The 26,661-nt window shown below is 44.4% G+C and overlaps 1 protein-coding gene across 5 annotated transcripts in view; it reads left to right on the forward strand.

The window, feature by feature from the left end:
* LOC135378090 (katanin p80 WD40 repeat-containing subunit B1-like) overlaps window positions 1–26,661 on the forward strand; it is a 105,295-nt gene that overhangs the window by 41,796 nt on the left and 36,838 nt on the right. For 4 of the 5 annotated variants that reach the window (XM_064610954.1, XM_064610956.1, XM_064610957.1 and 1 more), the window contains 10 exons: window positions 10,656–10,773; window positions 10,922–11,022; window positions 11,701–11,742; window positions 11,834–11,917; window positions 12,669–12,856; window positions 13,313–13,463; window positions 15,561–15,703; window positions 18,854–18,907; window positions 20,381–20,499; window positions 23,915–23,962. In XM_064610954.1, coding sequence (XP_064467024.1) covers window positions 10,656–10,773; window positions 10,922–11,022; window positions 11,701–11,742; window positions 11,834–11,917; window positions 12,669–12,856; window positions 13,313–13,463; window positions 15,561–15,703; window positions 18,854–18,907; window positions 20,381–20,499; window positions 23,915–23,962 — 1,048 coding nt within the window. The remainder of the gene's footprint in view (window positions 1–10,655; window positions 10,774–10,921; window positions 11,023–11,700; window positions 11,743–11,833; window positions 11,918–12,668; window positions 12,857–13,312; window positions 13,464–15,560; window positions 15,704–18,853; window positions 18,908–20,380; window positions 20,500–23,914; window positions 23,963–26,661) is intronic. The other variant, XM_064610955.1, reaches the window with a different exon arrangement.

Raw genomic sequence — 26,661 nt, forward strand, 5'->3', positions numbered from 1 at the left:
TTACTATTTGCATCTGCGCGCACTCTGTGTGCCTTTTTCGGTATGTCCTGATTGGCATCTCGCTCTCGAAAAGCAGTTACGACAGCACTTGACCCGAGCGCATTTAACCCCACGTAAGCTTCGTTTGACCCCGTGCCAAGGTTGCGAGTCGTTCTTTTCGTTCTATCTTGAGACTGGGAAGACGCCCGCTCGTGTGTCGGCTGCGATTTACGTGAACGGGCACGTTTGTCATTCGGCCCTGCTCGTTCGGGTTGGACTGATTGTGCTCGAAATGACCTCTGGTCGATATCCTCTTCGATACTAACTCGTTGTTGCGCCTTAAGGACCGCAAGCACCGGAAACAGATGGCTGTGGTTACGATGATGATCAGTGGAGATGGCTTGGAAGAAAGAGGGCGAGTGATCCGCCCCTCGTCCTCGATATTCGTCTCATCGCGGTGTCGCAGTTTTCGCTCGAGAGTTTGCCTTGAAGTTGCCACATCTGGGCTAATGGCACTGACCATGCCCGTCTGGTGTGCCGCGGGGCGTTTCCTTTTAAGGCGGCCCTTGACAAGTCCCATTCTTAGTAATGCAGCTCTACCACGGGTCATCCAGGGCTATTGAGATGGTTTATCTAAGGTGGCCTCGACGGGCTCTGTGTAGTTCACCTAGAAACTGTGTTTAGACGACTGGTAGTCACCCGACCTGCACACGCAGAAACGACATCTGGGTTGATGTCGTGCGGACCATCAAGAAACAACATGACACATGTGTCCTGAAAGAAAATTGTACTTGAACGTATATTTCCACGTTTTTAATGTTCTTGAGAACCCACTCCCATGTTTCATCATTAATTTATTCGAAAGCGCTTATGTTTCGTGGCAGGCTATATAAATATTGATGAACCTGTCACAATGCACATTTCTAAGAAGCCGGTCCCGCCCCATTTACATGTTGTAGAAGATATTTTCCCCTGAGCAATGCTGAACTTTTAAAGTATTTACGAGGGTATCTGCAATCATACTTGCCGTGATAGATGCATGTGAACTTTGTTGTCAATAAAGCGCTACTGTTCCTGCAGCTACGAAGAAATCTCTGGTACACGACGACCCACGTTAGTCTGAGAGCGTAAAGTACGTTAGTACTTCATATTTTACAGAACGGATGTGCAGCTCCCTGCAACGTTAACTTGAACGCGGCGACGGCTGGCGGAACAGTTGGAGAGCCATCCTGTCGCCGCTACGTGGAACTACAGGGAGAGAGCGTTGTGGGCTATCCCACTCGTGTTTGGGGGTGTTTGTCGAGAAACCTCCTCCGCACATCCATAGCGGAGCGTCTGCTTCTCGACAAACACCCCCAAGCATGAGTGAGATGGCCCACAACGCTGTTTCTCTGTAGTTCTACATATAGCGCCGACAGGGTGGCTCTCCAACTGCTCCGCTCTGGCTCCGCCAGCCGTCGCCGCGTTCAAGTTAACGTTGCAGAGAGCTGTACGATCTGGGTCCCGCACACATAAGCAAACAGAAGGGACTTGCCAGTGTACGAAGAAAAGTTGCTAGGTTTATTTTCAGGGGCTTTCGATCTAGTACATCCGGTTCATCTGTTATGTCAAGAGGCTAACTTCCGTATACCTATTTTCCGTATTATCCGTATTTTCCGACCTAACTTCCGTATACCCTCCATTCACTTCAAAGATTTGAGACTCAAGCATCTATATCAATCGTTAAATCACTCAGTGCGCTTATCTACCAATGTATCTTTCGACACCCGACCTTCCAGATTGAAGCTTAACTTTTCTCTTGTTGAATTCCAATCCCGAACGGATACATTTAAATTCTCCTTTTACACCACAACAATACACGTCTGGAACAGTCCACCAACAGCAGTGTTCTCTGCGGAAAATGCTTCTCAGTTCTAAAGCAGTCTCGAATCTGTTTTGTACTAAAGAAACACTGGAAAGGGTGCAGGCTAGCTGGTATAGATCCATGAAGAGAACCTACGTGTGTCATCTTCTGTGTCCGTGTCTCTCGGTCTTCTTCATGGATCTGTTTTGTACACTTGCCACTCCTGTAACGAGGTCCACAGTATAGGCCTACTCCCGTGGGTAACTCGTTAACTGCAACTGAGTTGCTTCTTTTTGGTAAATTTTAACTTAAATCTTTGAACCTTTGAGTTTACCTTTGAGTTTTATAAAGAAGTTTATTAGGACACCAAAAATTATAAACGCCAGCCCAAGGAAGCATATAAAGGTACGGCTCCTTTTGTGAACTGGAAGATCGGTGCAGTTTTGAACTATTCGAGAACGGTTGCACAACGTCTTGCAGCACCCATTGCAACATCAGGATCTGAGCTAATTATACGAAGTTCAAGAACTAAAGAATACGAAAAACATACCAAGTAACTCGAAAGTAGCGCGTGACTTTTCCAAAGTAACTTTGGAACACTCCGTTACTAACCCAGTTACATCTTTACGCAGTAACGTAACTTGTAACGAGTTCCTTATGTCGAGTAACTTCCTCATCTCTGTGTAGGAGCGACACTGTTCCGAAATAAATAAAACACGAATGAACGCGATTTTTTTTTCTATGTAATTCGTGACTTTCCCGTACTCCTGTCTGTCCGTTGCGGAACGCCGCCGTTGCGCTGTAAGCTGATAAAGGCTGTACTTGTAGGCGGTATAGCTTCTGGTGGGTATTTCGTGTCTGCCGCTAAAATAATACTTCCGGATGTTGTGCGGCGCTCGCCAGGTGTATTCTGTGGGCGCGCTTTCTTCCGTTGCCACAGAAAGTGTTCTTGCATGCACCCAAGCAATGGATGGCATTCACGCGGATATTCTCCTCAATGTTAAGTTGATCTCAGCACATATGAACTGCAGCTACGGTTTCATCCCTGAATCACTACTTGCGGGCTTCGAATTCACGCAGTACATTGTGTCGCGAAAATAATATCCCTGTCACACGGCAAATTGAATGTCATTCACAGCGAATGACATTCGCACTGAATGACGTTCGTTTCGTGTCACACGGTGAAATCAAATGGCAATACATGCGAATGATATTCACCCAGCGAATGAGTTCAGGGAACCCATTCGCTTTTCCTCTCGCACCAACAGCGTACCCTCGCAGAGGTAGCAAAAACAACAACGATAAACAGTTCAAAGAAATGAAAGACGAATGAAAAGTTGTACTCCAATATTTTATCATGAATTTGATAACTTTTGACACGAAGGGAGGGAAGGCTAAACACTGTTTTTCGGAGAGCTACCCTCGTTCCCAGTCGCCACGTTGCCAAGTGCGATGCAGATAGGCTTCTTGGTTGTCTTTGCTTGTGGTACTTAGCCAATTAAGTGTCTTTGAAAAAGCAACGATTTTGTGAAATAATCTAATGTTTCGCTAGTTTCGAGCAAAAGAAATAAAAATATCACTAATGTACCTGTATAATGCCTCATATGTTCGGCCCTGGTGTCTTAATTATCGACACTAACATCATTTGCGAATGTAGCTCGATATAAGACCAACGAATGAGATTCGGTGCAACTGTCATTCGCTGGGAATGCCATTCGGTTTGCCGTGTGACAGGGGTATAAACAAACAAGACAGTGGTAGCCGATGGACGCAATGCGTGTCGAATATAGGCGATACGTCTCATATTGCCGTATGTGACATTCATCTCCATCACACACGTTGCAGCCGAGTATCTTTCTAAAATTACTCTCAGAACGATCGGGCCGCAAAACCTCACTTTTTTGTGTTCTAATCTTCGTGCTTTCGTGGCAGCGTACTATTATTTCATCAATGTTGGCGTTAGTGGCGTCTACGACAAATTGACCGGCGGCATGTCAAATTATTATTTTTTTTTTTTTTTTCAGATAAGCGGGGAGTCGGTAGTGTCCCTGCTGGGGTATGATTAAACCTAGCGGTGTAACACACACAACGATAGTTGATTTGTAATGATAGGGCTGAACAGGAAGGTGTCCTTCCCAAGGGTCATCGACTCGTTCGACCGCCGTCGGAAGCGCATTTGAAGACCATCTTTATTGCGCAAACGACTGATTTGGCGCGGGGTGTGGTGCGTCACAATAGCATCACGCAGAACAGCGGTTCTCCGGCCCGGCGTGCCATTGATCGAATATTACGGGCGGCTCTTCCGGGACATTCTGAGCGTTTCTGTCGAATTAAACCGTTGTCAGGTCAAGTGGTTGGTCAGTGATTGTGAGCAATCCAGCCGTCTTTGAAAGAACTCTCAGACTGCGAAGACGCAGTTCCTCGTAATCAGTGCGACTGAACGAGCGGCCGTTGGCCTCGCTCAATTAATTATGCATACCCGCTTCAGACCGTTATTGTTGGAGCTGAATAACAGCGAAAACGGCAGAATGAGTGGGCAATTTGCTCGGAATTTTTCTTTTCTTTTTTCCTTGTTGCGTTTGTCGACTTGTAACCCGTCGTGGGCTGTCGTTTTCTCTTTGGCTCTGTCTTCCCCATATGCCCAGGCTTCTTAGAGAACAGGCTGACTTCATAGGTTTTGCTTCAGGTGGGCAAAATTCGGCAGACCGACCACTGTAGCTCTCGAATTTCACCTAATAACACACTTACGGCCAACAACTGCTTTGAAACTGTCTCACCTGATCCGATGAGAAGGGAGAGGGGGCGTACGCCTTTCTGTACATTGTGCAACAGTGCACAAAACCGCGTACGTCCCTGCACCGTCAACAAACCATGAACCACAGGACAGGGAATACTGACAAACAGTTGTCGCGCTACAGAATTACCCCTTTCGCGTTGCACAGCTCCGTCGGGTCGCGATGTCATATTTGATTGAATGATTGGAAATTATTTTTTCGCATAGGTATAATTGTTTCCCGGGCATTTCCCGTTCGATATAGTGTAGGCTGAAAAGTAGAAACGGGAAAGAGAAAAATTGAGTAGGGCACACACACATGATCAGTTGTCTCGCGACGTAAAACCACGAATTATGATTGAAAAATGCAGTAGAGGCTGTTTGGTTTACTTTTGTTCACCAAACCAACGTGTCAAAACTCTCGCATACTGTGGAAGTGACCATAGACCCGCCATTTCGCTCATAAATTCTAGTCTCATGCAGTCTTGCGTTCTGAAGGCGTTTATGAAGGGGGGCGGGGTGCTGCACAGATGTCTATCTAGAAAGTACAGTTCATGCCCCCACAATCCACGGCTACAAGCTACGAGCCCGTGTGCATAATCCTAAGGATTATACACACAGCGTCTTTCCCGAGCGCAGCGAGTGTGGCATGCCTTACTGTGCACGGTAATGCATTCCTCGATAAGCTCGTCGATGCAAAATATATGCTAAACGTTTGCTAAACTTTTTTCGTTTTGAGGTTTGTTTGTCGGGGTGTGCTGTACGCGTACGTACATGTGACCTCTTATTGCATATCCTGGGTGCAGCGTTAACTGAGGTTAATATAGTTTCGGAAACAAAAAGATAATGGATTAAAGAATAGATAGAAATTAAGTGCACTTGAGGGACAAGTGGCTGTTCTCGTTACACCAGCGGCACCGTGACGATAGTGTATAACTTTTATGTATGTATATTAGCTGGGAGCAGCCAAGTGAACAAAACGCAGTTGGGTGTTCGCAGTTTTTCGATGCTTCCGAGCTACTTGACAACTGAGCGGTTATCTACCACCGTGAGCAGTGCAGGGTGCGCCACAATGAACGGCGCTCGAGCGCCCTAACGAGGAGATTCCTCTCATGCATATCAAATGCAGTGGTGGTCAAAAGCCACCAGCGTGCCCTGACTGAGACCACTTCTCGTGCATTCGATGAGTAACTGTGGTGCCTACAAAGTGCGTCTAAGGTGTCATAAGACTTGGCCCCATACAGTTTTCATAAAAACAAACAAACTACAAATAAACGTTGTGTCCTCGATGAACTGCCAATATCTAAGGAGGCCAAGGGAGACCTCGCCTCGTCAAACTCATGTCTTGCATGTCACATAAATAACATACCGTCGCCGGATTGTTACTTGAATAGTTGGCAAAAGGAAATGTTGGGTGTGTCAACATGAATGATGTGGCTTCAGAGGATGGATTCAAACGACAAAGGGTGAGGAGCCGAGTGTCTAAGCTTGACAATGAGGCATCCGGTAAAAGTCAGGGTCTGAGGATTCAGCCACGGGTGTCTTCAAACTGTGAAAGGAAATGTGAACGCGGTGAGGTGCATCGTAACATTCGAAACAAGAATTCTAAGTTCTGCAAAAGAAATGGCCGAAGCTAGCAGAAGAAGATGCGAGAGAGTGAATGTGCCAGGGCGAAGAATTTATATGGTTCACATCATGCTGCTGAATTGGCTTTGCCAGACTCGTGATTTTAACGCACTCGAACATTCGTCGCAGAAGGTCGTGGGAGAAGGGGTCTAATTGGAGGCTCTTATCGGCCTCGCATCAAATAATAATCACTCTTTTAGAGAATCTGGTTTCATCAATATGCCTAAGCGTTGTGCGGCTGCGATCAAGTCCAAGGACTAACCAGGCAAATGTTATTCGGACTCGATACAGACTTCATAGCAGGGAAGGATAACGGACGGATTTTGGTTACCGTTTCTATTTTCGTTATTGCTATATTTTCGTTTCCGTTATCTGTTTCTGATACCGGCCCTTCAATTTCGTTTCCGTTACTGTTTCCGGTAATGAAACGGTTGTTACAGAGCTGCGAGAGGACAGCCCTTCCGGCTGTGTCAACACCCTGTTTTGCCCAAGTGCCTTCGGTGTCACGCGTACACACTACACAAGTAATTTTACGTCGCTGGGATTCGCACATTTTGCAAGACTAAAAAAAAAAAAAAAAATGTAGGAACATGTCTTCAGTTTTCAGTCCAGCAACTCAAGATGGGCGTAACCTTCATTCAGTGTCACATTCAGTGTCGCCTTCATAAGCAGACGCTCTCAGTAGTAAATAATACTGTCATGGCCACGGTGAAATTAAAAAAAAAAAGTACGAAATATGTAACTAAATAGTAGGCTGTCATCCTCGTGCTATGGTGGAGTATAGTCATGTGTTGTCATGGAATTATGAGAACTGGGATGATGTAAGCGACGGATGCACCCTGGAGATCCAATATTGCGCTTTCCTTCCATGCTTTCGTGTAGTATTTAGAGCATTACAGGGAATGGAGTCATAAAAAACAAAAACAAAAAAACACTCAAATGTCATCGCACAACAGGAATAGTCATTACCTGAATTCAATACCGGACGATAAATTCGTTTCAGTTTCTGGTAATGGAGGACCGTGGTATGCGTTTCCGTTATCGTTACCACCGCCAATTTCGGTAATATACCGTTTCTGTCTCCGTTACCGTTACCCTTCCCTACTTCATAGGCAACTTCCGGCGTCTGCGGCATACCAGGGTACATCTGCGTCTTTGGTTACTATCGGGGTCCCCAACTGGGGAACTCTGATGCGTCGTTCAAATGAGCCATCGTGGAGCAGCATTGCCCAAGCACGAAGAACGGGCGATGCCGATCGGAGAAATAACAGGCGAGGCACGCAATTTGCCGCACGCGGAAACACACATGTTGTCGGGGGCCTTTCGAGCATCATCTATCGGACTGCTGCGTGCAATGGAATTTTCACGTAGTCACGCGGTTCTGTGCCCCACCTTGTGTGGAGTCACGAGGGTGGTGAACCCTGCTGAAATCGTGGCCATCGCCACCCGTCGATCAGCTTTATCGGCGTGCTGTATGTGACACATCGAATGGGGGGCTAACAGTCGTAACCCGTGAGAGATACAACGTTTCGGGAAATACGCCGGTCGAGCAATTCAATTTGTAAATAATGATCCAAAGTAAAAAGGACGCCATTTCGAAGTCGTGTTGTCCGCGCGCTGCCGACTTTGCTTGAGGGTCTCAGTGAGTGAGGGTCGGTGAACTTTTTTGCTGCATCGATCGCCGCTCTCCAGGGTGATTGGCCTGGTCCGCTCGATTTTTTCTGGCTAACTGATGTGGATGGTTAGAGGACGAGCCCAGAATAATCAACGCTTTGAGAGCTTCAAGCAAGGGGGCGATTCTGTGTGGCGAGGCACCTCTGTTTACAGCCGGCGGCATTGCTACTATCCAAGCGGTTCGACTCGTCAGTTTGTGCCGTTAAAAGTGGTTAATTCGTCGTCATTTTCGAATTCGCTAGGCGGAACGTTTATGGAATATTTCGCGCGACTTTACTTTCGCGATATATATATACTATACGATATATATATATACATATATACTATATGCGGTCGTACGATGGAGGTCAGAAAGCTGAAAGTCGGAGACTTCGCCAGGATGTTGGGAATTGTCAGTGCTTCTGCGACACCCATGTATTATCAAAGCCTTCCTCGGTGAACTCGACGTTGAGGACCAAGCATACATTGACAAGTTGAGAACTAGGGTGGAATCACGATATCCTGTTCGAATGAGCGTGGAATCGATGTCCAGTAGTGTTAATAAAGCCAAATTCTGCTAAATGTCTTCTAGAATAGTGCTAGAACAAATTGCGCTCAGTGCAATTGTGCTCAGTGCTGCATTCGACTTGGTGAAACTCATTCATTGCAATTGCAATTTTCCTGTACTTTCCTGCCATCTGTAACAATATTTGCGGCACTTTAAATTTGCGAAAATTACTTTTTTACAATATTTAGAAACCTAGCAAGTCAGTGAAGCTATGAGCGTGTGCACATGGACTCTCCGTGTTGATGAAGTGACCTCTTATCGAGACAGTAAATTCAACTTTGACAATAATGTGCATTGTTTTTGCTCTACATTTGAGTATAAAATAACGAGGCTTTGTAACATGTTAGCGAGCTGGCACAAGACATGTCATGAACGGTTGAAACTGAAGCTGCTTCGAATGCAGCACAAACAGGGCGTGCCTAGATGAACACTTGGAAAACAACTTGTGTCTGGCCTTGAGCACATCAGTCGTGTCGAGTTACCACTGCGTCTAAACATGAGCACTTGCCATGACACCTTCTTTGGATGTGCAGGATGTACTGTTTCTGACGTGTTGATATTTTGTGGTGGTGGAGGCAGTGGAGGTTGTTCCTGTAGATTCCCATTCCAGCCAGGGTCTCATTGGCCAAATGTATCTGTACATAAATATTGCATTCTGTCCACACATTCTATTATGGGAAATGTGTCATCACATCCAAATTCCCAATCTGGCAAGTTGTTACACGTGGCTGGGGCTCTGGAGCTGTGAGAGACCCGAGAAACATGATTTAATTTCTCAAAGGTTCTGCCCTACTTTTGCTGAGCCTGCTTTATGCGCATGAAAGATAAACACTTTAGAAAGAAAAATAGGCAAAAAAACAAAATGCAAAATAGGTGCATAAATACATAATGCATAAATGATGCATAAGTATATAAATAAATGCAAAATAGAAAAAAAAAGAAAGACTTTTAGAAAGAAAGATAGACTTTTGCTGAGCCTCCTCTATGCGCATGAAAGATAGACGTCTGGACAGTCAGCCAACGTAGCTCACACTTCTGGACAATTGAGAGCAGAATAAACTGGAGGCTAAACACAGGTTGGACTTCACAACAAAACACATTTACTGCATGAATTAAGCGTACCAGCCTCAGGATAGTTATACAGCGTAAATTTAATTGGCACTACAGGTTGAAATCTTGAAATGCATCAAAACAGGATTGAATTTGTCTTAGCCGTGGTTTTTGGCCGTGGAGTTCAGAGCCCAAAGCAGTGTGTCCAGGATGGAGTCAGATGTCGAGGTGATGTGCGGTGTATGGGATCTCATGCACAGTGGTGCCCACACACACAACATGGCACCCTGCTTGGTGGCTGCCCCAAAGTACTTCACTCTCTTGACCCGGTCCTGACGCACAACCCTTCACTCGTGCTGACATTTCTCAACTCCCTGTTGGCCCTGCTATCTTCCTGCACTTTCGTTTTTCCCGCATTTTGTAAATTTGACTGAGCAGTGACACTATGTTGCACGGCGCAATATTTTACATGGTGTCTCCTGATACACTGCTCGATGAATACAGCAGGGTTTGGAGCAGTGTTGAATGTCACTTCCTTGCTCCTTCAAGGTACAACAGACGTGTGTTACAAGAGTACAATGAGTAATTGTTTTATTTCTAATGCTTTGTTTGATGATATGTTCATTGTTTAGGCAAGTACTGTGTGATTCCTTCGTCACACGCTTGGCATGCTGTTCTGCCTTCTCGGTGTTGCATCTCTCATATTTCCCTTTCACGTTTTCTTATCATGGGTTGCTTGGTCATTGTGTATGTCACCTGTTCAGCTTCTGTAAGTGCCACACTGTGGACTAATTCTTTGTTTTATGGCTTTCCTAGAGTAGCCTAATACTGCTCTTCTGAGGTACAAACAGATATCTTCCTTCAGTGCGGCACTACAATGGTACTTGCATCTTACAGGTTGCGTCCCTGTAGGAGCTGTCCTTGTGGCAATTTATTTATTTATTTATTTATTGGGAGGCTCTAAGGGCCTTGCGGCGTTACATGGAGAAATCAATAAAGTAAAACACTGGCAATAATACAGCAACATGGGGCTATATTCGATTACTGGGACAGTTCTCACTAGATGTGACTTGTTGCTGCACTCACTTCATTTTCTCAAATCTTTTACTGTGTGGAATTGTTATGAACTAGTGAAAGACATGTTGGATGTGTTTATGTTGCAGAGTTTAACAGGACATACAACACCAGTGGAGTGTGTCAAGTTCTGCCACACAGAAGAAATGGTCTGTGCTGGATCCATGTCAGGAGCTCTAAAGATATGGGATCTTGAAGCTGCCAAAAGTAAGTAGTTAACCCTTCCTTATGCACTTGCTTTAGCAGTGTCTTGTGTGCATCAAGTTATCTTCTTGATTGACTGCTGACTCATCTTCTTTTTGTGCTCCTTTTGCATTGCGCTTTCATAATATTTGTTTGCCTGAAACTGTTTCAGTTATCCGAACGCTCACAGGACACAAAGCCAATGTGCGATGTGTTGACTTCCACCCCTATGGGGATTTTGTAGCATCAGGGTCAATGGATACAACAGTAAAGGTGCTCCATTTTTGAACAGTTTTATGCTTGCTGATATTATTGTCCAATAACCTTATCTTCTGTTTGGGGATAAATTGCATGATGCATTTTATGTTAACTTGGGTGGTGTGTCAAGCAAAGGTATGCTGTGGTATTAGAAGCTGTTGTAATTCTTCTAACTGGTACAGCCAAGATTAAGTTCACTTTCCCATATTTATACCAACCAAGTTCAATCCTAGTTGGTACAGAATTTGTCATGAGACCCACAAGTCTCTGTATCAGGCTGAGTAGCCTCCAAGAAGTGCACATGATACATCCTCCCTTTCTTCAGAAATATTGCATGTCTGTCTCCTTGAACTGTGTACACACAGACAAGAAAAACAAAGTGGCAGAGTAATTCAATGTTCTGTGATATTTTTGCCATAACAGCAATAAAGTTACAATAAAGTTGGTCACAGACAGTAATGCAGAGTTGGTATGGGAGAATATTAAAAAGCTACAAACAGGAAGTTGGCCATGAATGATTGGTCTTAGTGAGTCTAGAAAGTTGGCACATGTAAATGTAACCTTAAGATATCAAGTATTCAGTAGCACTCCTCAAGGGTTGAATTTCATTAACTAAGTGGTGTGATCTGATACTTTTACTAACATGCCCTGTGAAGCTGGCCTGGTGCTAATGTTGATTTCTTGTGTTACTAGTTATGGGATACTAGAAGAAAAGGCTGTATATATACATATAAGGTAAGGATATTAATTGTAAACAATATACAATTTCCTGCAAGATGATCTGCAAGACATAGAAAAAAAAAACTTATCTTATTTCATATTTTAGGGTCATAATAAGTGCATCAATAGCCTCAAATTTAGTCCTGATGGCCGATGGATCGCATCTGGAAGTGAAGATGGCAGTGTAAAGGTAAATTATAATGTCCTTGTGAATGATATTCAAGAACTGGTTAATTCATTCAGACTGCACTGCACACTGGATTCATTGAACATATATACATACATATTTGAGTATATCCTCATAGTATTTCAGTAGGGTTGTACAAGACAGAAGGGCAGCATATGTTTTTGCAATCGCGTTTACCTGAACAACATAACAAAGAAATGGGTAGCAGAGCCATTATCAAAATTGTAAAAAAAGCACAACATAAAATGTGCAACAGTGACGCCATGCACTCACCTTCTACTATCTTGAATCACTAGTGACTCATCCATGGAAGTGAAAAGCTGTGTGTTGTTTTGCTGCATGTTGTCATATATGGTGGTTTTGCGACTGATCTGAGCATTGGCTATCATTTGATATTTCTCCAAGTGCACTCCTTGACTGGTGAATGATGTGTGCACTGCAACGTAGTCTGCTAGTATTCTTTTTCAAAATTATGATATCAATTATACATCAGGGTAGAAAAGGTATGACTGATCTGTGGTGTTCAGATATTTGAGTAAAGTTTACAGAGAAACCCCACAACTGGACTTGCGCTTACTGATTAGAGAATTTTATACAGTCAAAAATATACGGGGTGATGTTCATTGTTTCTCAAGCTCTGTTCAGATAAGAGAAGTCAGACAACTGAAGTCTAGATGAGTGTGACGTGACACATTTGTAGTATATAATTCATGAATATGAAACGTGAAATCTCACTTAAATTTGTTGCTTGCAGCTTTGGGATTTGCCAGCAGGGAAGATGCTTGCAGAGTTTCATGACCATTGTGGTCCTGTCAATGATGTGGACTTCCATCCAAATGAGTTCCTTTTAGCAAGTGGAGGATCTGATCGCACAGTCAAGTTTTGGGACCTGGAAAGTCTCCAGTTGGTGTCTTCAACAGAAGGTGACTCCGGAGTTGTAAGGTGAATATATCCCCTCCTGGAAGAAAACTTGAGAACTAGTCTACAGGCTATAGAAAAACCAGTGTCTCTGAAAAACTCATGGCACGAATCTCGGAAATTGGAGAAGCAAATGTTTTGTTGCCTGGGGTAGCAGAGGAATTCCTGTAAGTTTTTTGTAAGAACTAATTTGCTGTTTCATACCAGTATAAGAGTATAGCGGCAGGGGTTTAATATTCGAAAAGGGCAATCCTGAATTAGTAGTTAGGACAAGTGTTGTCACTTGAGTGTGATCTGTACCTAACATGCCAAATATGATGAGTCAGCAAGAAGTATCGGCTTCCTGTGGCTTATGATGGATGGATGTGACTTGTCTTTAGGATAGAAATTTATAAACTTTTGTGCAGTTTATGCAAGAGCAATAGTTCTAGCAGAAATATCTAAAGTGCATCTGCTTTCAACTCTCTTGTTTTTTCTTAGGTGTATCTATTTCAATCCTGATGGTGCTTGCTTATATACGGGTGCCGATGATCTGCTGAAAGTGTACAGTTGGGAGCCCACAAAAACATACGACACCTTGGTAATGGGATGGAGCAGACTTGCTGACATATCTGTTGCCCAAAACCAGCTTGTAAGTAACACCTTTATTTACAGCCTTGCATGATGATGATGATGATGGTAGAATAGTGTTAAATTTTGTCAGTAGAAATGTATTGTGACTGGAAAATAGATTGCAACGTGTTGTATTAGGATGGAATGTAACCAAGCCGAGGCTAGCACACAAGTAGACCTACACAACACAGTGTCCAGTGTCCAAGAATAGTGAAATAAGGCAGCAAGTCAAGAAGCCAGACTGCACCAGGATTCAGACACACACTTCTTGATTACTGCAGAAGGGCACTAACCATTACACCATGCTGGCATGACTCTCCACTGCCTTGTCAAGGGCCCCGTTTGGATGGTGTTATGACTGGGCACTGTTCCGGACGACACACCATTGGTTAAGCCAGTGCATAAAAGAGATCCCAGGGAAGCACTACAGCGTAATCTGGCGAGATTGAGGCCTGTTGAGGCCATAATCTACCCATTGAGGATGCGAAGGGACTTTGGCTGTCTGAGAACCACTTTTGACTGCCTGCTCCTGCTGAAAGAGAGTGGATTTTGCTGCCTGTGAGAACCACACCTGCTGTTCCGGCAAAGAACAAGAGGTGGCCCTGTGTCAAGGATGACTCTTTGGTGAAGGGCTTTTAAGCCATGAGCACCACTGCCCATCACCTTCATTCCCGCTCTGTACCTGCTCATGTAAATAGACGTGTACAATATTTCCTTTCCTCACCGACTCTCCTGCGGCTCACTACCATACTGACTTCAATGGACCGTAGTCGCAACTACGAATACTGTAGGACATGCATCCATCCTCTTTGTATCCTTTCTGAGCTTACGTTTTTTCCCCAAACACTGACACATTCATACATATTCATGAGGCAAGTGGCATATGGTGTACATGATGAAAAGTAACCGAGCCGAGGCTTGCACACAAATAGACAAACACAACACACACACACACTTGAAAAGTAATAAAAAAGTGTGTGTTGAGTCCCGCCACTGTCTGGCTTCCGCACGATTTCCTTCTTTTACATTGCATTACTGTTTGTGCGCTTGGCAGGGCTCATAGTAGGATCACTGATTTGAAACCACATGGATACTGATAAATGTTTTGAATTAGCAGTATTTGAGCTGCAGGAATCAAGTCCTAATTGTGAAGAATGCCCTTTGCAATGGCCCTTTCAATGTATAGCAAGTTGGGACACTACCAAAGGGTCCTTAGGCTAAGTGAGGCTAGTAAGCCTTGAAGAAACATCAGTACCCAGTTCATTGTGTTCAGAGATGCCAGTCCAATTCTATTGTGCACTTTTTTTTTATTGAGGTCAGACTTTTTGAAAGTTGTAGAGCTTGTGTGTTTCATCTTCATACAGCTCATTCAGGAGCAGTGCAAGTACTTATCTTGAATATAGCACCCCCAGAGGAGAGACTTGCAAAAATCCCAAAAGCCAGCATAAAGTCATGCTGAGCACTATGGAAGCTATGTTATCATGTGCCTTTTAAAATCTTTTCTATTGAAAGTTATGGTATTGTGAGTTTGACTAGAAAATGGCTGACTCTGGTTTCTTCACACTTGCAAAGTGCACAAAAACAACCACTCGAAGAGAGAAGAAACGTAAAGTTTGAAAAGAACAAATTGGCATTCACAGTTTTGCAATGTTGAAAATCATATGAAAGCAGCTCAGCAAAAGTACAGTTGCATTCACTTTTTCTAGAGCAACGGTGATGACTGCCAGTGATGTTGTGTGACATATAGCAGCAATATTGAATGTGTGGAATTGATGGTGTGTGAAAGGAATAAATGAAACCTGTAATATCTCATATAAAATTGCACCTCATGAAAATGCAATTAACCAAAACACTAGCCTATAAAACCTGAACAAACAAGCTCTGAAGCACTCAAAACACAATATCTATAAAAAACATACCTCCCACGATTCCTGGAGTCTCACTTAAACAGTGGGCTGCAGATGGCTACACATGTTTCACATGCTGTCTATTGGAGTTTTTGCATGCTCCATTTTGGGGCTTTTTCGTGCTTCATAGTTGTAAACCTATAATTCTTCCTTTTAGTCCATTTCAGGTTGTACGCATATAGCTGAAAATTATAAATTTCTTCTTACAGATTGCTGGAACATTTTCTGTAACAAACGTGTCTGTATATGTGGTTGACCTAAAACGGGTCCAGCCATTTGGAAATACACCAAGCACAAACTCCCTACCACAAGATAATCAAGCCCTGCCACAAGGAAATCCTTTTCGAATTGGGTAAGTTTGTTTTTTGGTGTCATACAATAGATACAGGTTCACTTTATGAAGTCCAGTGAATTTCCATGGAAAAGGTGGGGTAAATGGGTATCAAGTTCCATGGGCATCAGGTACAGAGAAAAAAGTACCAGCTTTTCGGTATCACAACTTTGGGGATGCAACAGTTATGTGACCACGGATCATTATTGGAGTAAACACGGTGTATGTCATCCTCAGTGTCAGGTGAGGGAGGCGTTGCCGTAGTTGACGTGCCGGATGTGGAGGCAGCTTATGATATTGACAACAATTCAGAGTATCCCAATGTCAATATTCGCCACTTCTGCAGTGTACGCAATTTCTCCAACATTGTCTCTGTATGCATCAGCAGAGTCATGGATTGTGTTTTAGTCCTAGCAGGAGCGAACAAGACAAGCGACCAGTCCGGTTAACAACCACATGCAAAAATCGTTTATTGGCTCGCAACCACGCGCCAAATCCCCACGCGCTCGATGCGCACTTCGTCATCTTCGATGGCTATAACACATCCCCCTCCTTTTGCAGATAAAGTCAAGTCAAGTCAAAGTCAAAGTCAAAGTCAGATAAAGATCAACCTTGATACTTTTTTGGAGGGATGACGCAACGCCCTCTTTTTGTGTGCCAGTGGGTCGTGTCGGTGCACTGTTGGTCTGTCGGTACGTCGGTTGAAGTGTCCGTTTCGAGGTGGCTGCTTTGCGGAGCGCTCGCTGTCGATGTACTGGGCTCTGGTTGGCCTGGGAGAGGAACTAGATGCGTCCTGTTCCTTCTGACTTCTCCCTGCTCTGTGGAGACTGAATAGGACCTGGGTTGCGGAGTCTGTCCCTGGACAACGCCTTTCCGTTGCAGATCTATTACCCAAACATCTGTGCCGACTCCAAGTGGAGGTAGCTCCCGCACCCCGTGTCTCCTATTGTAGTGCCTCTCTTCGTCCCTCTTGTTTTTAGTTTCGAAGGCTGCCACTTTCTTGTAGTCAGGGGTGTACGGTACAAACTGTAACTGCGCGACAGGTACGTTCGTGCGCAACCGTCGTCCCATTAGAAGTTCCGCTGGGCTATAGCCATTTTTCAAGGGTGAAGCCCGATATGCTAGCAGCGACTTGTACGGATCTTTTGTCTTCTTCATAGACATTTTAACGATCTTCACTGCCGCCTCGGCAAGTCCATTGCTTTGCGGATAGCCTGGGCTGGATGTAACATGTCGAAAGCCATACTCCGTTGAAAATCGGGCGAAAGGGGAGCTGCTGCTCTGCAAAAACTGCGGACCGTTGTCGCTTATCACAACTTCGGGGATTCCATGTCGTGCAAATATGGATTTGCAGTGATTCACGATGGCTTCGCTGGACAATGAATGTAGCCGGACTAGCTCTGGGTACCGCGAGTAAGTCAACTACAATGAGCCACCACGATCCCTGGCAATGGAACAAGTCCATAGCTATTTTCTGCCAGGGCCTGTCTGGGAAGTCCGTTGTAGTTGACTATTACTCGCGGTACCCAGAGCTAGTCCGGCTACATTCATTGTCCAGCGAAGCCATCGTGAATCACTGCAAATCCATATTTGCACGACATGGAATCCCCGAAGTTGTGATAAGCGACAACGGTCCGCAGTTTTCGCAGAGCAGCAGCTCCCCTTTCGCCCGATTTTCAACGGAGTATGGCTTTCGACATGTTACATCCAGCCCAGGCTATCCGCAAAGCAATGGACTTGCCGAGGCGGCAGTGAAGATCGTTAAAATGTCTATGAAGAAGACAAAAGATCCGTACAAGTCGCTGCTAGCATATCGGGCTTCTAGCACCTTGTCGAACTTGCGTGCGTCTTCGGGACTAAGCTTCAGCGTGGCGTATATGTCCTCCGCTTGCTCACCCATAATGTAGATCAGTGCATCTACTTGGCTTAACTCAGCCTTGTCGTTGAGGCCAGAGGCAGCACGGAAACGTAGAAAGCGTTTCCTCCAAGTGGGCCAGTCATTCGGCGTCTTGAACGTGAAAGGTTCTGGTGGCGTTACATTGAATGTAGCCAAGGATGCCGTAAACGTCGAACGCTCTTGTGTGTCGCCGTCGGGGAGAGACATCGTTGTGGAAGCGTGGTTATGTTCTAGAACTTTCTGACACCATGTTTTAGTCCTAGCAGGAGCGAACAAGACAAGCGACCAGTCCGGTTAACAACCACATGCAAAAATCGTTTATTGGCTCGCAACCACGCGCCAAATCCCCACGCGCTCGATGCGCACTTCGTCATCTTCGATGGCTATAACACAGATTGTGTCAGCAGAATGGCGAGTGGCATGTGCTGAACCATCGCACTACAACAGTAGGTTAAAGGAGCATGGAAGGGCTAAAAAAATATGTCAGGAAGAGTAAAGATTGGAATTACAACCCCTGGGATACATATTCGCACAAAAAGTTATGTGTGCAGTGCATAATCCTGGTACGCAAGACAGGTTTCAATCTTGTGGGCCAGAAAAGCTTCTTCCCTTGGTTGCCAGTCTATGAAGTAACGTTAGCCACGCGAGTCTTCTTTTTCCTTCTTTCGGCCATCCTGCGTCCAAAGCAGAGCAGTTGACCAGTCATCTTGCTAGCAGATGGTTCTCAGCGGCCAGTGCTCAGCTGACCCCACGTCACAACACGCCAGAAGGTAGTGGAGGCACCCTAGAACTAATTTTCTCAGGAAATGGTCGCTTCCAAAGGAAATATTTTGTGTGACAATTTGGGAACATAGTATGTTCATGTCATGTGGTAAAAAAAATGTGTGTCTGAGCTGCCGTTCATGCTGCTTTAAGTTCTTTGTATGGTAAAAAGCTGACCGGACGAAATTGTTGTTGTGTGAGGAAGTCCTGCCAAATAATACTGCTGCCATCACTGCCACTGTGAATCGGGCCTCTATTGGCCTTGCAGAAAAAGGCTGCGAAGGCATCTCCTTTTTATTCGAAACTTGAGCTGCACGATAACTCCGCCCCTGGATGACTGCTTGGCGACGTGGCATGACTGTATCAGTTTTAGTTTTAGCTAAATATGTTGTCATTCTATCTGTGAGAATTCAGTCAGTGTGATAATTAATCTGCAAAAGGATGAATTACCTTGTAAAAACTGTGTTTAGGTTTGGAGAAATGTCACATTGTGTTTTTCTCTTTTCTTATAGTTCAAATACAAGAAGGAGCTTTTCCAGAAATGACAAAGATAGCAGAGATTTACAGTAAGCAACTCTCTTCTACTTACCTATATCCTGGTAGCTCCCGCTTTGTTTTCTTTCTGTAAAAGTTATGCAAACTGTGCATCAATTCCGAGCATATTGGAGTCCTTTGGAATATCTCACTACAAAGGTTACAGGGGTGCTTTTTTTTTTTTTTTTTAGTGCACACTGGCTTTATTACTGCTTGCCTTGGGCTCTCAGTATTTGAATTTTGTAATATTAGTGGAATATCTTCGCTTTCAGATTAAATTTTATATACACACTTTGTAATGTTCCATATGCTTTAATATTTTTCTTTTCTTTTAAACCATGAAAGATAACAGCTGCATGTGCTCTTGGGTGCCATGTTCTATATTCAGATTTTTCATTATGTTGTCATCTTCATGCACCTACAAAGTACTGCTTGCGACATACTTGTTTGATATCTCCAGCCCCCGTAAAAGCGGGTTACCGAACCAAGTTGCTGTGCTACCGTCGCCTTCGCCTCACTTCCGTTCCCCTGGTGGCGGCGGGGCTGCGCAGCGCCACCAGACGGGAGAGATGGCGATCCGATAACCGCGCATCGTCTGCTAGCTCCAAATGCGTCGACGGGGCAGCGCTTTCTTCGGAATGCGGAGTGTGGATGCGTGGACCAATGAATGGTCAGAACACCTCAGGGATAACACATCGGGAACAATCGAAAAAGTGTTGATAAGATTATCAACACTTTCTCGATTGTTCCTAAGGTGTTCTTCCGCCCTCTACGCTTCCCTGCCCAGGCGAATGAGCGCTGTGATTGAGAGTGGAGGGGCACCAACGCGTTACTGAGGTCCCGTGTTCTACAGCGTTTCTTTGCCTCATTTTGTATAAATTTATTATTTCTTTTTTTAATCCTAGCCAGCAAGCGAGGCTTGCTTGCTTCACATAACACCAGTAAATAAAATGAGGTAATCCCTCGCTTGTGCCAGTTTCACGGAGCAGCCGTGGTCCTTTGCATTACTGTGACACCTTTCACAAAAAGTCCTGACGACCGCAGGAACTGCTCAAATGTGGCCTAATCCCGGTGTACTTATGTTTCAAAAACAGTAAACAGGAACAAAAGGAAACAGGTTACAATTCCCATTGCACTCAACATTCCGAGGAAAGCGCTGCCCCGTTGACGCATTTGGAGCTAGCAGACGACGCGCGGTTATCGGATCGCCATCTCTCCCGTCTGGTGGCGCTGCGGAGCACCGCCGCCACCAGGGGAACGGAAGTGAGGCGAAGGCGACGGTAGCACAGCAACTTGGTTCGGTAACCCGCTTTTACGGGGGCTGGAGATATCAAACAAGTATGTCGCAAGCAGTACTTCAGGGTGACAACCTGCAGCCTTCATTGCATAATGTGAAGTCAGATTGCCACACTTATGCATATTGTGTGACTCAGGGAGAAGTGGTCAATGAACTGATATTTCATTGCTTGTATCGGTCAGGTAACTTTTATTAAATGTTTGTTCAGTGCAATGAAAATGAAGCCACTCGAAGATGAGACAGCATATATTGTCGAAGGAGAACGGGGAGACGCTGACATCAAGGATATACAAGACTACAACGAAATATTTCATCCTGCAAGAGAGTGTAAGTGCTCTTGTCTAACAGAAGCAACATGACATGCTGCATAGTCTATATTGCATGCTACTACACTTTCAATAGGATAACAGCATTATGTGTTGGTTAATTTTTGTGCCGTTTTAAACAGTTGTCATTGCACCTACAGCGACCGTCTGAGCCTTAAAGTTTAGTAGTAAAGTGAGCAAGGCTTAAAGCTTAATAGAAATTTTTGAACTGGCCAGACTTGTTTTCAACAAACTGGCGCGAAACCAAAACCACGATTTACCTATATCCACCTCCTGTATCCAAGCTTACAAGAAAAGGATAAACACACTATGCGATATGAGCAGGTGCAGTTTTGTTTTGTGTAGGGTGTTCTTCCTAAATGTTCTTGATAAACAAGGTGAGGCCAGTGAAACAAGATTTTTTGTGATTGTGACTGGACAGAATTAATCGTCCTGACTTTCTTCGATGGGTGATTCCCCAGAAGATCAGGCAGGCTGGTCCAGACGTGGTCACAGAGTTAGCTTGAAGAGTTATTTGTTGTTGCCGACATCTCTAGGTGATGAAACCATTTGTTTAGAGTCCGTGTCCATTCGTTGCCGAGAAAAAAAGTAAGCGTGAAGTTTCTTGTTGTCAACATAGTGGACAGAGATGTACAAAAATGCTCTATGAAACTCCATCATTATGTAAAACAAAGGGCAAACTTGGCCGGTTGTTCACTTTACTGTTGTATTCAGGTCCGTTCTGCGTAGCGTTTGCTGAAAAGTTTCTGTTGAGCAATATATCACTTTGTCGTGAAATGTGCGTTCCCGCGATAGATGTTTGATATTTGTAGGTGCAGTGTGTCGCACACTGCAACCTTTGTAAAAATGAAAAAAATCGGAAAGTAGGTCATACATATCAACTGTGGACCATGCATTGACTGTTGCAAAGACCAACAGAGCCAAGCGATGTCATAAAACCACCACAATTTATGGTCAACTTACGAATCATTGACCTAAACAATGAGAATTAGCCGAGGCAGGCTACAAACATGCATGACACGAAGCACGCCAGTTGTTTGATTTCATCCGAGCTGTCCCGACACCTTTTGTTTTGTTACCACATGGTGACCGACAACACCGGTTAAGTTTGCGCCCGCCGATATGTAAGGCATATCACCATATGCCGTACAGCTCATCATTCTGCATCTCTGCAGAGTCCCAATTTTCCACTCTGAAAGTGGCAACACGTGTCGATATTCCGCAGGCACTTCGAAGTCCTCCGTTATTCACCACTCGACAGGGTGAATGCAACGAAAAAGAAAAAAAAAAGAAAAGGAAACCGGTCAGCACTGTCCTCGATAGAAGCACAGTTGCCCCTTTGAACCGTAATGGCATCACCAATGACGTTTTTTCCTCCTCCTCATTTGACCCTGCAGAGCGAGTCGAGCGGGAACGCGCGCGCCAATGTTAGAGCGTGTTTTTTTCTATGAAAAATATCGCATACAGTGAAAATTTGTGTGTTAATCATCAAGTTAAAATACATGCTTTCACAACACGTTTGGAACACAAAATCTTTTAGATGGCTTTCTTTAATGTGCGCAGTACGAGAGAAGATGAAAGCATTCCTCACTGGTATATAGACTATGCGTGGTGCAACCACCCAGAGAACACAATGCTTACAAATAACACCCTAGCTTGCAATGACATCATGGAACCTGGTAACTGTAGACCATTCACAAGTTCCCGAGCCTTGCCACACCGATATCTCAACAGCGTGGCACTCTGCACCTGGGAAGGGGTAATGAGTTCCCATGGCCACTGTGTTTATGATGTTATAGTATCAGCAGTAACAACCTTACCTACTTCTGCTTAGTATATTGGATTACGAACCTGCATGGAACCTCTGTTCAAACGTGCATGAGCCTCTGTTATGTGGTGAAACGTCAGAGGGGTTATACCCGCCACATGCGCAATATGGCCTGAAGGCTCACTTTGGAGCCCTGTAACGCTGATGCCACGCAAATAATGCAACATACTTTTGCATATTCTGCAACCGCATGCCTTTAGACAGCCACCGAAAAAATATCAAAGCGATAAATGATGTGTCTTTTTAGAAATTGGCTCAAATGTATGACCTCCTTTCCTTTTTTTTCTTTTTTTCATTTTGGCACAGCTACAGTGTGTGACACACTGCACCTAGAAATATCGAAATTATATTGCCAGAAAGCACATTTCACGACATACAGGTGGGATTTCATATAGCTTTTTTCCACACTTCTGTCCACTGTCCTCTATGTGGACAACAAGAAAAAGAAATCACAAAGGTTTCTTCCTACAGTCGTGTCTCTGCCAACAGTGGTCAAACTTCGAAAAAACGAAAAGTGCGATAAAAGCGAATTCCACCTGACTTCATGCTTAATTTTTTTTCTCTCGGCAATGAATGGACATAGAGACTTAAAATAAAGGGCTTCGTCACCTAGACATATTGGCCAACAACATATAGTTCTTCAAGCAAAATCCAAGACCACATCCGGACCAGCTTCCTGATCTTACATGGAATCACCCCAATGCTAAATTTGGGTGGTCTTTCTATTGGTATATTAATTTTAAAATTAGTTGTGGATATATCATTTGAGCAATAGTAATTGGTGAGATAAAAGGCGACTTCGCATGTATTTTTGGCTATTTTTGGCTATTTTCTGACTATTTTGCTTTGGTGCATAATCCTGATCTACCCAGCAAATGGATGATCTACTAGCATAGTGTTTTGTCTTGAACCTATCCAAGGCAGTAATGAAACCCAATCAGTTGAGCAATGACCAAAACAAAACAGAGTGATCTTCTCTTCACTGAACAGATATTTAATTTGGTGTTATGCTCTAATTTGCATACAGATTTCATTGGCATGCAGAGTGCATCTCATTGTTGAGTAGTGTTTCTGTGTGTGTGTATGTGTTGTGGTATTACCCTCTTTTTGTGTGTCGTTGAATATTTGTTGTAACTTATTTAGTCTTCATATCATTTTTTCACTAAAAAATGCAACTTCTCAAAATAGGCATTCCATAGGAATTGGATAGATATGGAAAATCTTTCCATCTAAAATGTCTTAGCCTCAGGTCACGTAGCTCTTAAAATTATACAGTCAGAGACTTAAAATATGAAGCATGCCAATTTCACTAAAATTCTAATTTAACAGCTCTCATTTTCTTTGAAAAAGTGGACTGTGCTCAAATTCCTAAATTCCAGGAGTGCACAAAAATAAGTATAAACCACATGCAGGTAATGCTTCCATGAATAAGAAAGACAGCAAGATTTAAATGGCTAAAACATGTGATTTGGTGAAAAAAGAGACAACAAATTTTGTTTGATGTATGAAGAAATGCCTATTTTGTCACTAAGTGCTTCTACTATGGTCTGTTTATTTCATATTTTCATTGATTTTCCACTCATCCTAGTGTCACGCACTCCACCAAAGGACATTCCATTTCCAGCCCCACCTGAGGGTAGGCTACATGTTTTTGCCTTGTTTCATTTCCCTTTTTACTTCCTTACTTTCTTCTGCCTTTTTTGCTTTTTAGCAGATGGTAAGCATAAATACTGAAATATTTCTTCCCTCTTAACATTTGCAGTGGGTTTGCGTTTGGGAAGAGCAGTAGAACTTGCGTACCAGTTCGGAAATAAGTAAAAGTTGGCTTAAGAAAATGGCTGAAAAGTTACATGGTGCCCGTGTGTACATATTGTACACAACACATTTCTGTTTCTATGCATTTCCATGAGATGTAAGAAAGATACTAGAGCAAAAACCCAGCGAGGAAATACATGGGCTTTGCAGGAAATGCAAGCAGGGCGCCGTTGCAGCTGCTGGTGGTGGTACACCACTTAAGATACAATCTATCTGAATCGCGGTTTACCCATCCATCTATCCAACAAAGCACACTCAATATTCAATTCGATCCAGTTTGTCTCAATGTCATTGAGGAGATGCTCTGTTTTATGTGAGAATGGCATTGCCACTTGGATACTTTGCTTTGGGAATTCACATTAGAGCACTGCACGGGCCGACTTTTTCGGGCCCGACCCGGCCCGGGCGCATCGAAAAATGGCCCGGCCCGACCCGGGCCCGGACCTTCATATTTTTATGCGGCCCGGCCCGGCCCGGTGACCCAGTGGCTAGAGCCCGGCCCGGCCCGGCGTCTAAGCAAATAGAGCCCGGCCCGGCCCGGCCCGGCCCGGTGACCCGGCGAGTAGATCCCGGCCTAGTATTTCCAGCCGCGACGTACGCGTTTCTGGCGATTATCAAACAAATTTATAAGTAAATTTATAAGGAGAGAAGACAAACATACAAGTGATGGCGGTTTAACACCGTAACCGCACGAGACCAAATTAAATCCAGAACGCACGGGGCGTTATCGTTACACTGTCAAGATTTTGCGGAGATAGAGCATGCTGTCGACAAACTGCTTCTCCCAGTCCCTATCCCTCTCACCAAGCTTTGCCAAAGTGATTGTGAAATATGTGAGGAGCAATGTAAAGTGGCTTGGAGAATGTTCTAGAGGGTCGAATCATATGCATAATGCAGTACCCTTTGCTTGTCTTTGCAAAATATGCACAGGAATGACGCAAGCGCATGATGATATGAACTAATGCATCTCCAATGTGTGGAATTAGCTGCGTGGCCCGGCCGGGCCTGACTCTCGGGAACATATTTGTCGGCCCGGGCCCGGCCCGGCCCGAGGTGGTGGCGTATTTTAACGGCCCGGGCCCGGCCCGGCCCGCGGTGCTGGCGTATTTTGTCGGCCCGGGCTCGGCCCGGTCCGGAGCACACAGCCAATAACAAGCCCAGCCCGGCCCGCGGGCCGGGTCGGGCCCGGGCCGGGTCGGGGGCCCGTGCCCGTGCAGTGCTCTAATTCACATTGATGAACCAAATTAATGATAAAATACATAATTGATGAACCAAATTAATGATAAAATACATCTGCGCTGTCATGCTGTTTATGATTCGAACATGTCCACAACATTGTTACTTTGGACATTATGCTTAGTGAATGAATTGTCTTACAATCTTTTATTCGCTACCAGTATATATGTCTACAGCTTCGAGTCCTTGTACTCTGTTGGTGACACTGGACGGCTTTCAATCCACCCTTTCCACCTTATTCCTTAAAGTGGCGAAAACCAAACCTGGGCCCAAACTAAAGCCAAACAAACATTGTCACATATGTGCTTATGATTCTTATAGTCAGTCTGCAGGTAATTTCGTAGCCAATTGTTTGATTGAATTTTATAGTAAGTGCTTTCACTGCCATGACATCACTGTCGGTTTACTTCCAGGGATCACACTGTCTGTAAGATGAAGATCTTTGTAACCAACCTGACATAAGTGCTGCAAAACAGCATTTATTTTGTCCCTAACATGTGCCCTATGATCAAGGAAACAAGAGCGACTAGTGCATGCACCCAGTTGTGCTGCTACTAGAGTGGACTTCCACTAAACGAAGCTTGGTTACACGGAAATTATGGATAAACAGAACAAAAGGGTAACCTTTGGCAGTGGCACTGGAACAATTTTTCCACTGGGGGAGCGAAAAAGAATGCTACCATAAACATCATCATCATCATCATCATCACAAAACGTATGGCATCGGGTTACCGTAAACGGTCCGAACGACCCAAAAATGCCATGCCTGGTCTCGCCGTAGGGGGTTGAGAACTACCCGGAGGGTGCACCGTTGGACTGTCCCTCTAACACGTCTGACAAAACATCTGGAAGCAACAAATTTGGGGATCCCGAAGCTGTCATGGCCAACTGAACCAGTGCCTGGTTCAATAACTCTTCTATAACTTAACTCGCAAAAAAGAGGTTTAAACAAAAATTCGCACAACTTGTCACCCTGTGTCAGTGCCCTTTGACTGGGGGAGCCATACTACCTCATTTGTAAATGAGGAGGAGCCGTCGCTCCCCCTGCACCTCATGTTCCGGTGCCCCTGACCTTTGGTTGATTTCCTATAAAGCAATGATAAAAATCTTCGGATAATTGGAACAACCGGTTTTGTGCACTTTGGGTAAACGGGACAAAGTGGAAGAACCGAGATGCCGGCGGACTCGAAAAAATACCATTCACATTTCACAACCCATTTCACAAGAACTACATCCGTTATCTGCCGAGAAGAGACCTTCAGGTGACCTGAAGGTCGCTTCTCA

The sequence above is a fragment of the Ornithodoros turicata genome, chromosome 1 (assembly GCF_037126465.1).
Source record: "Ornithodoros turicata isolate Travis chromosome 1, ASM3712646v1, whole genome shotgun sequence".
NCBI lineage: Eukaryota > Metazoa > Arthropoda > Arachnida > Ixodida > Argasidae > Ornithodoros > Ornithodoros turicata.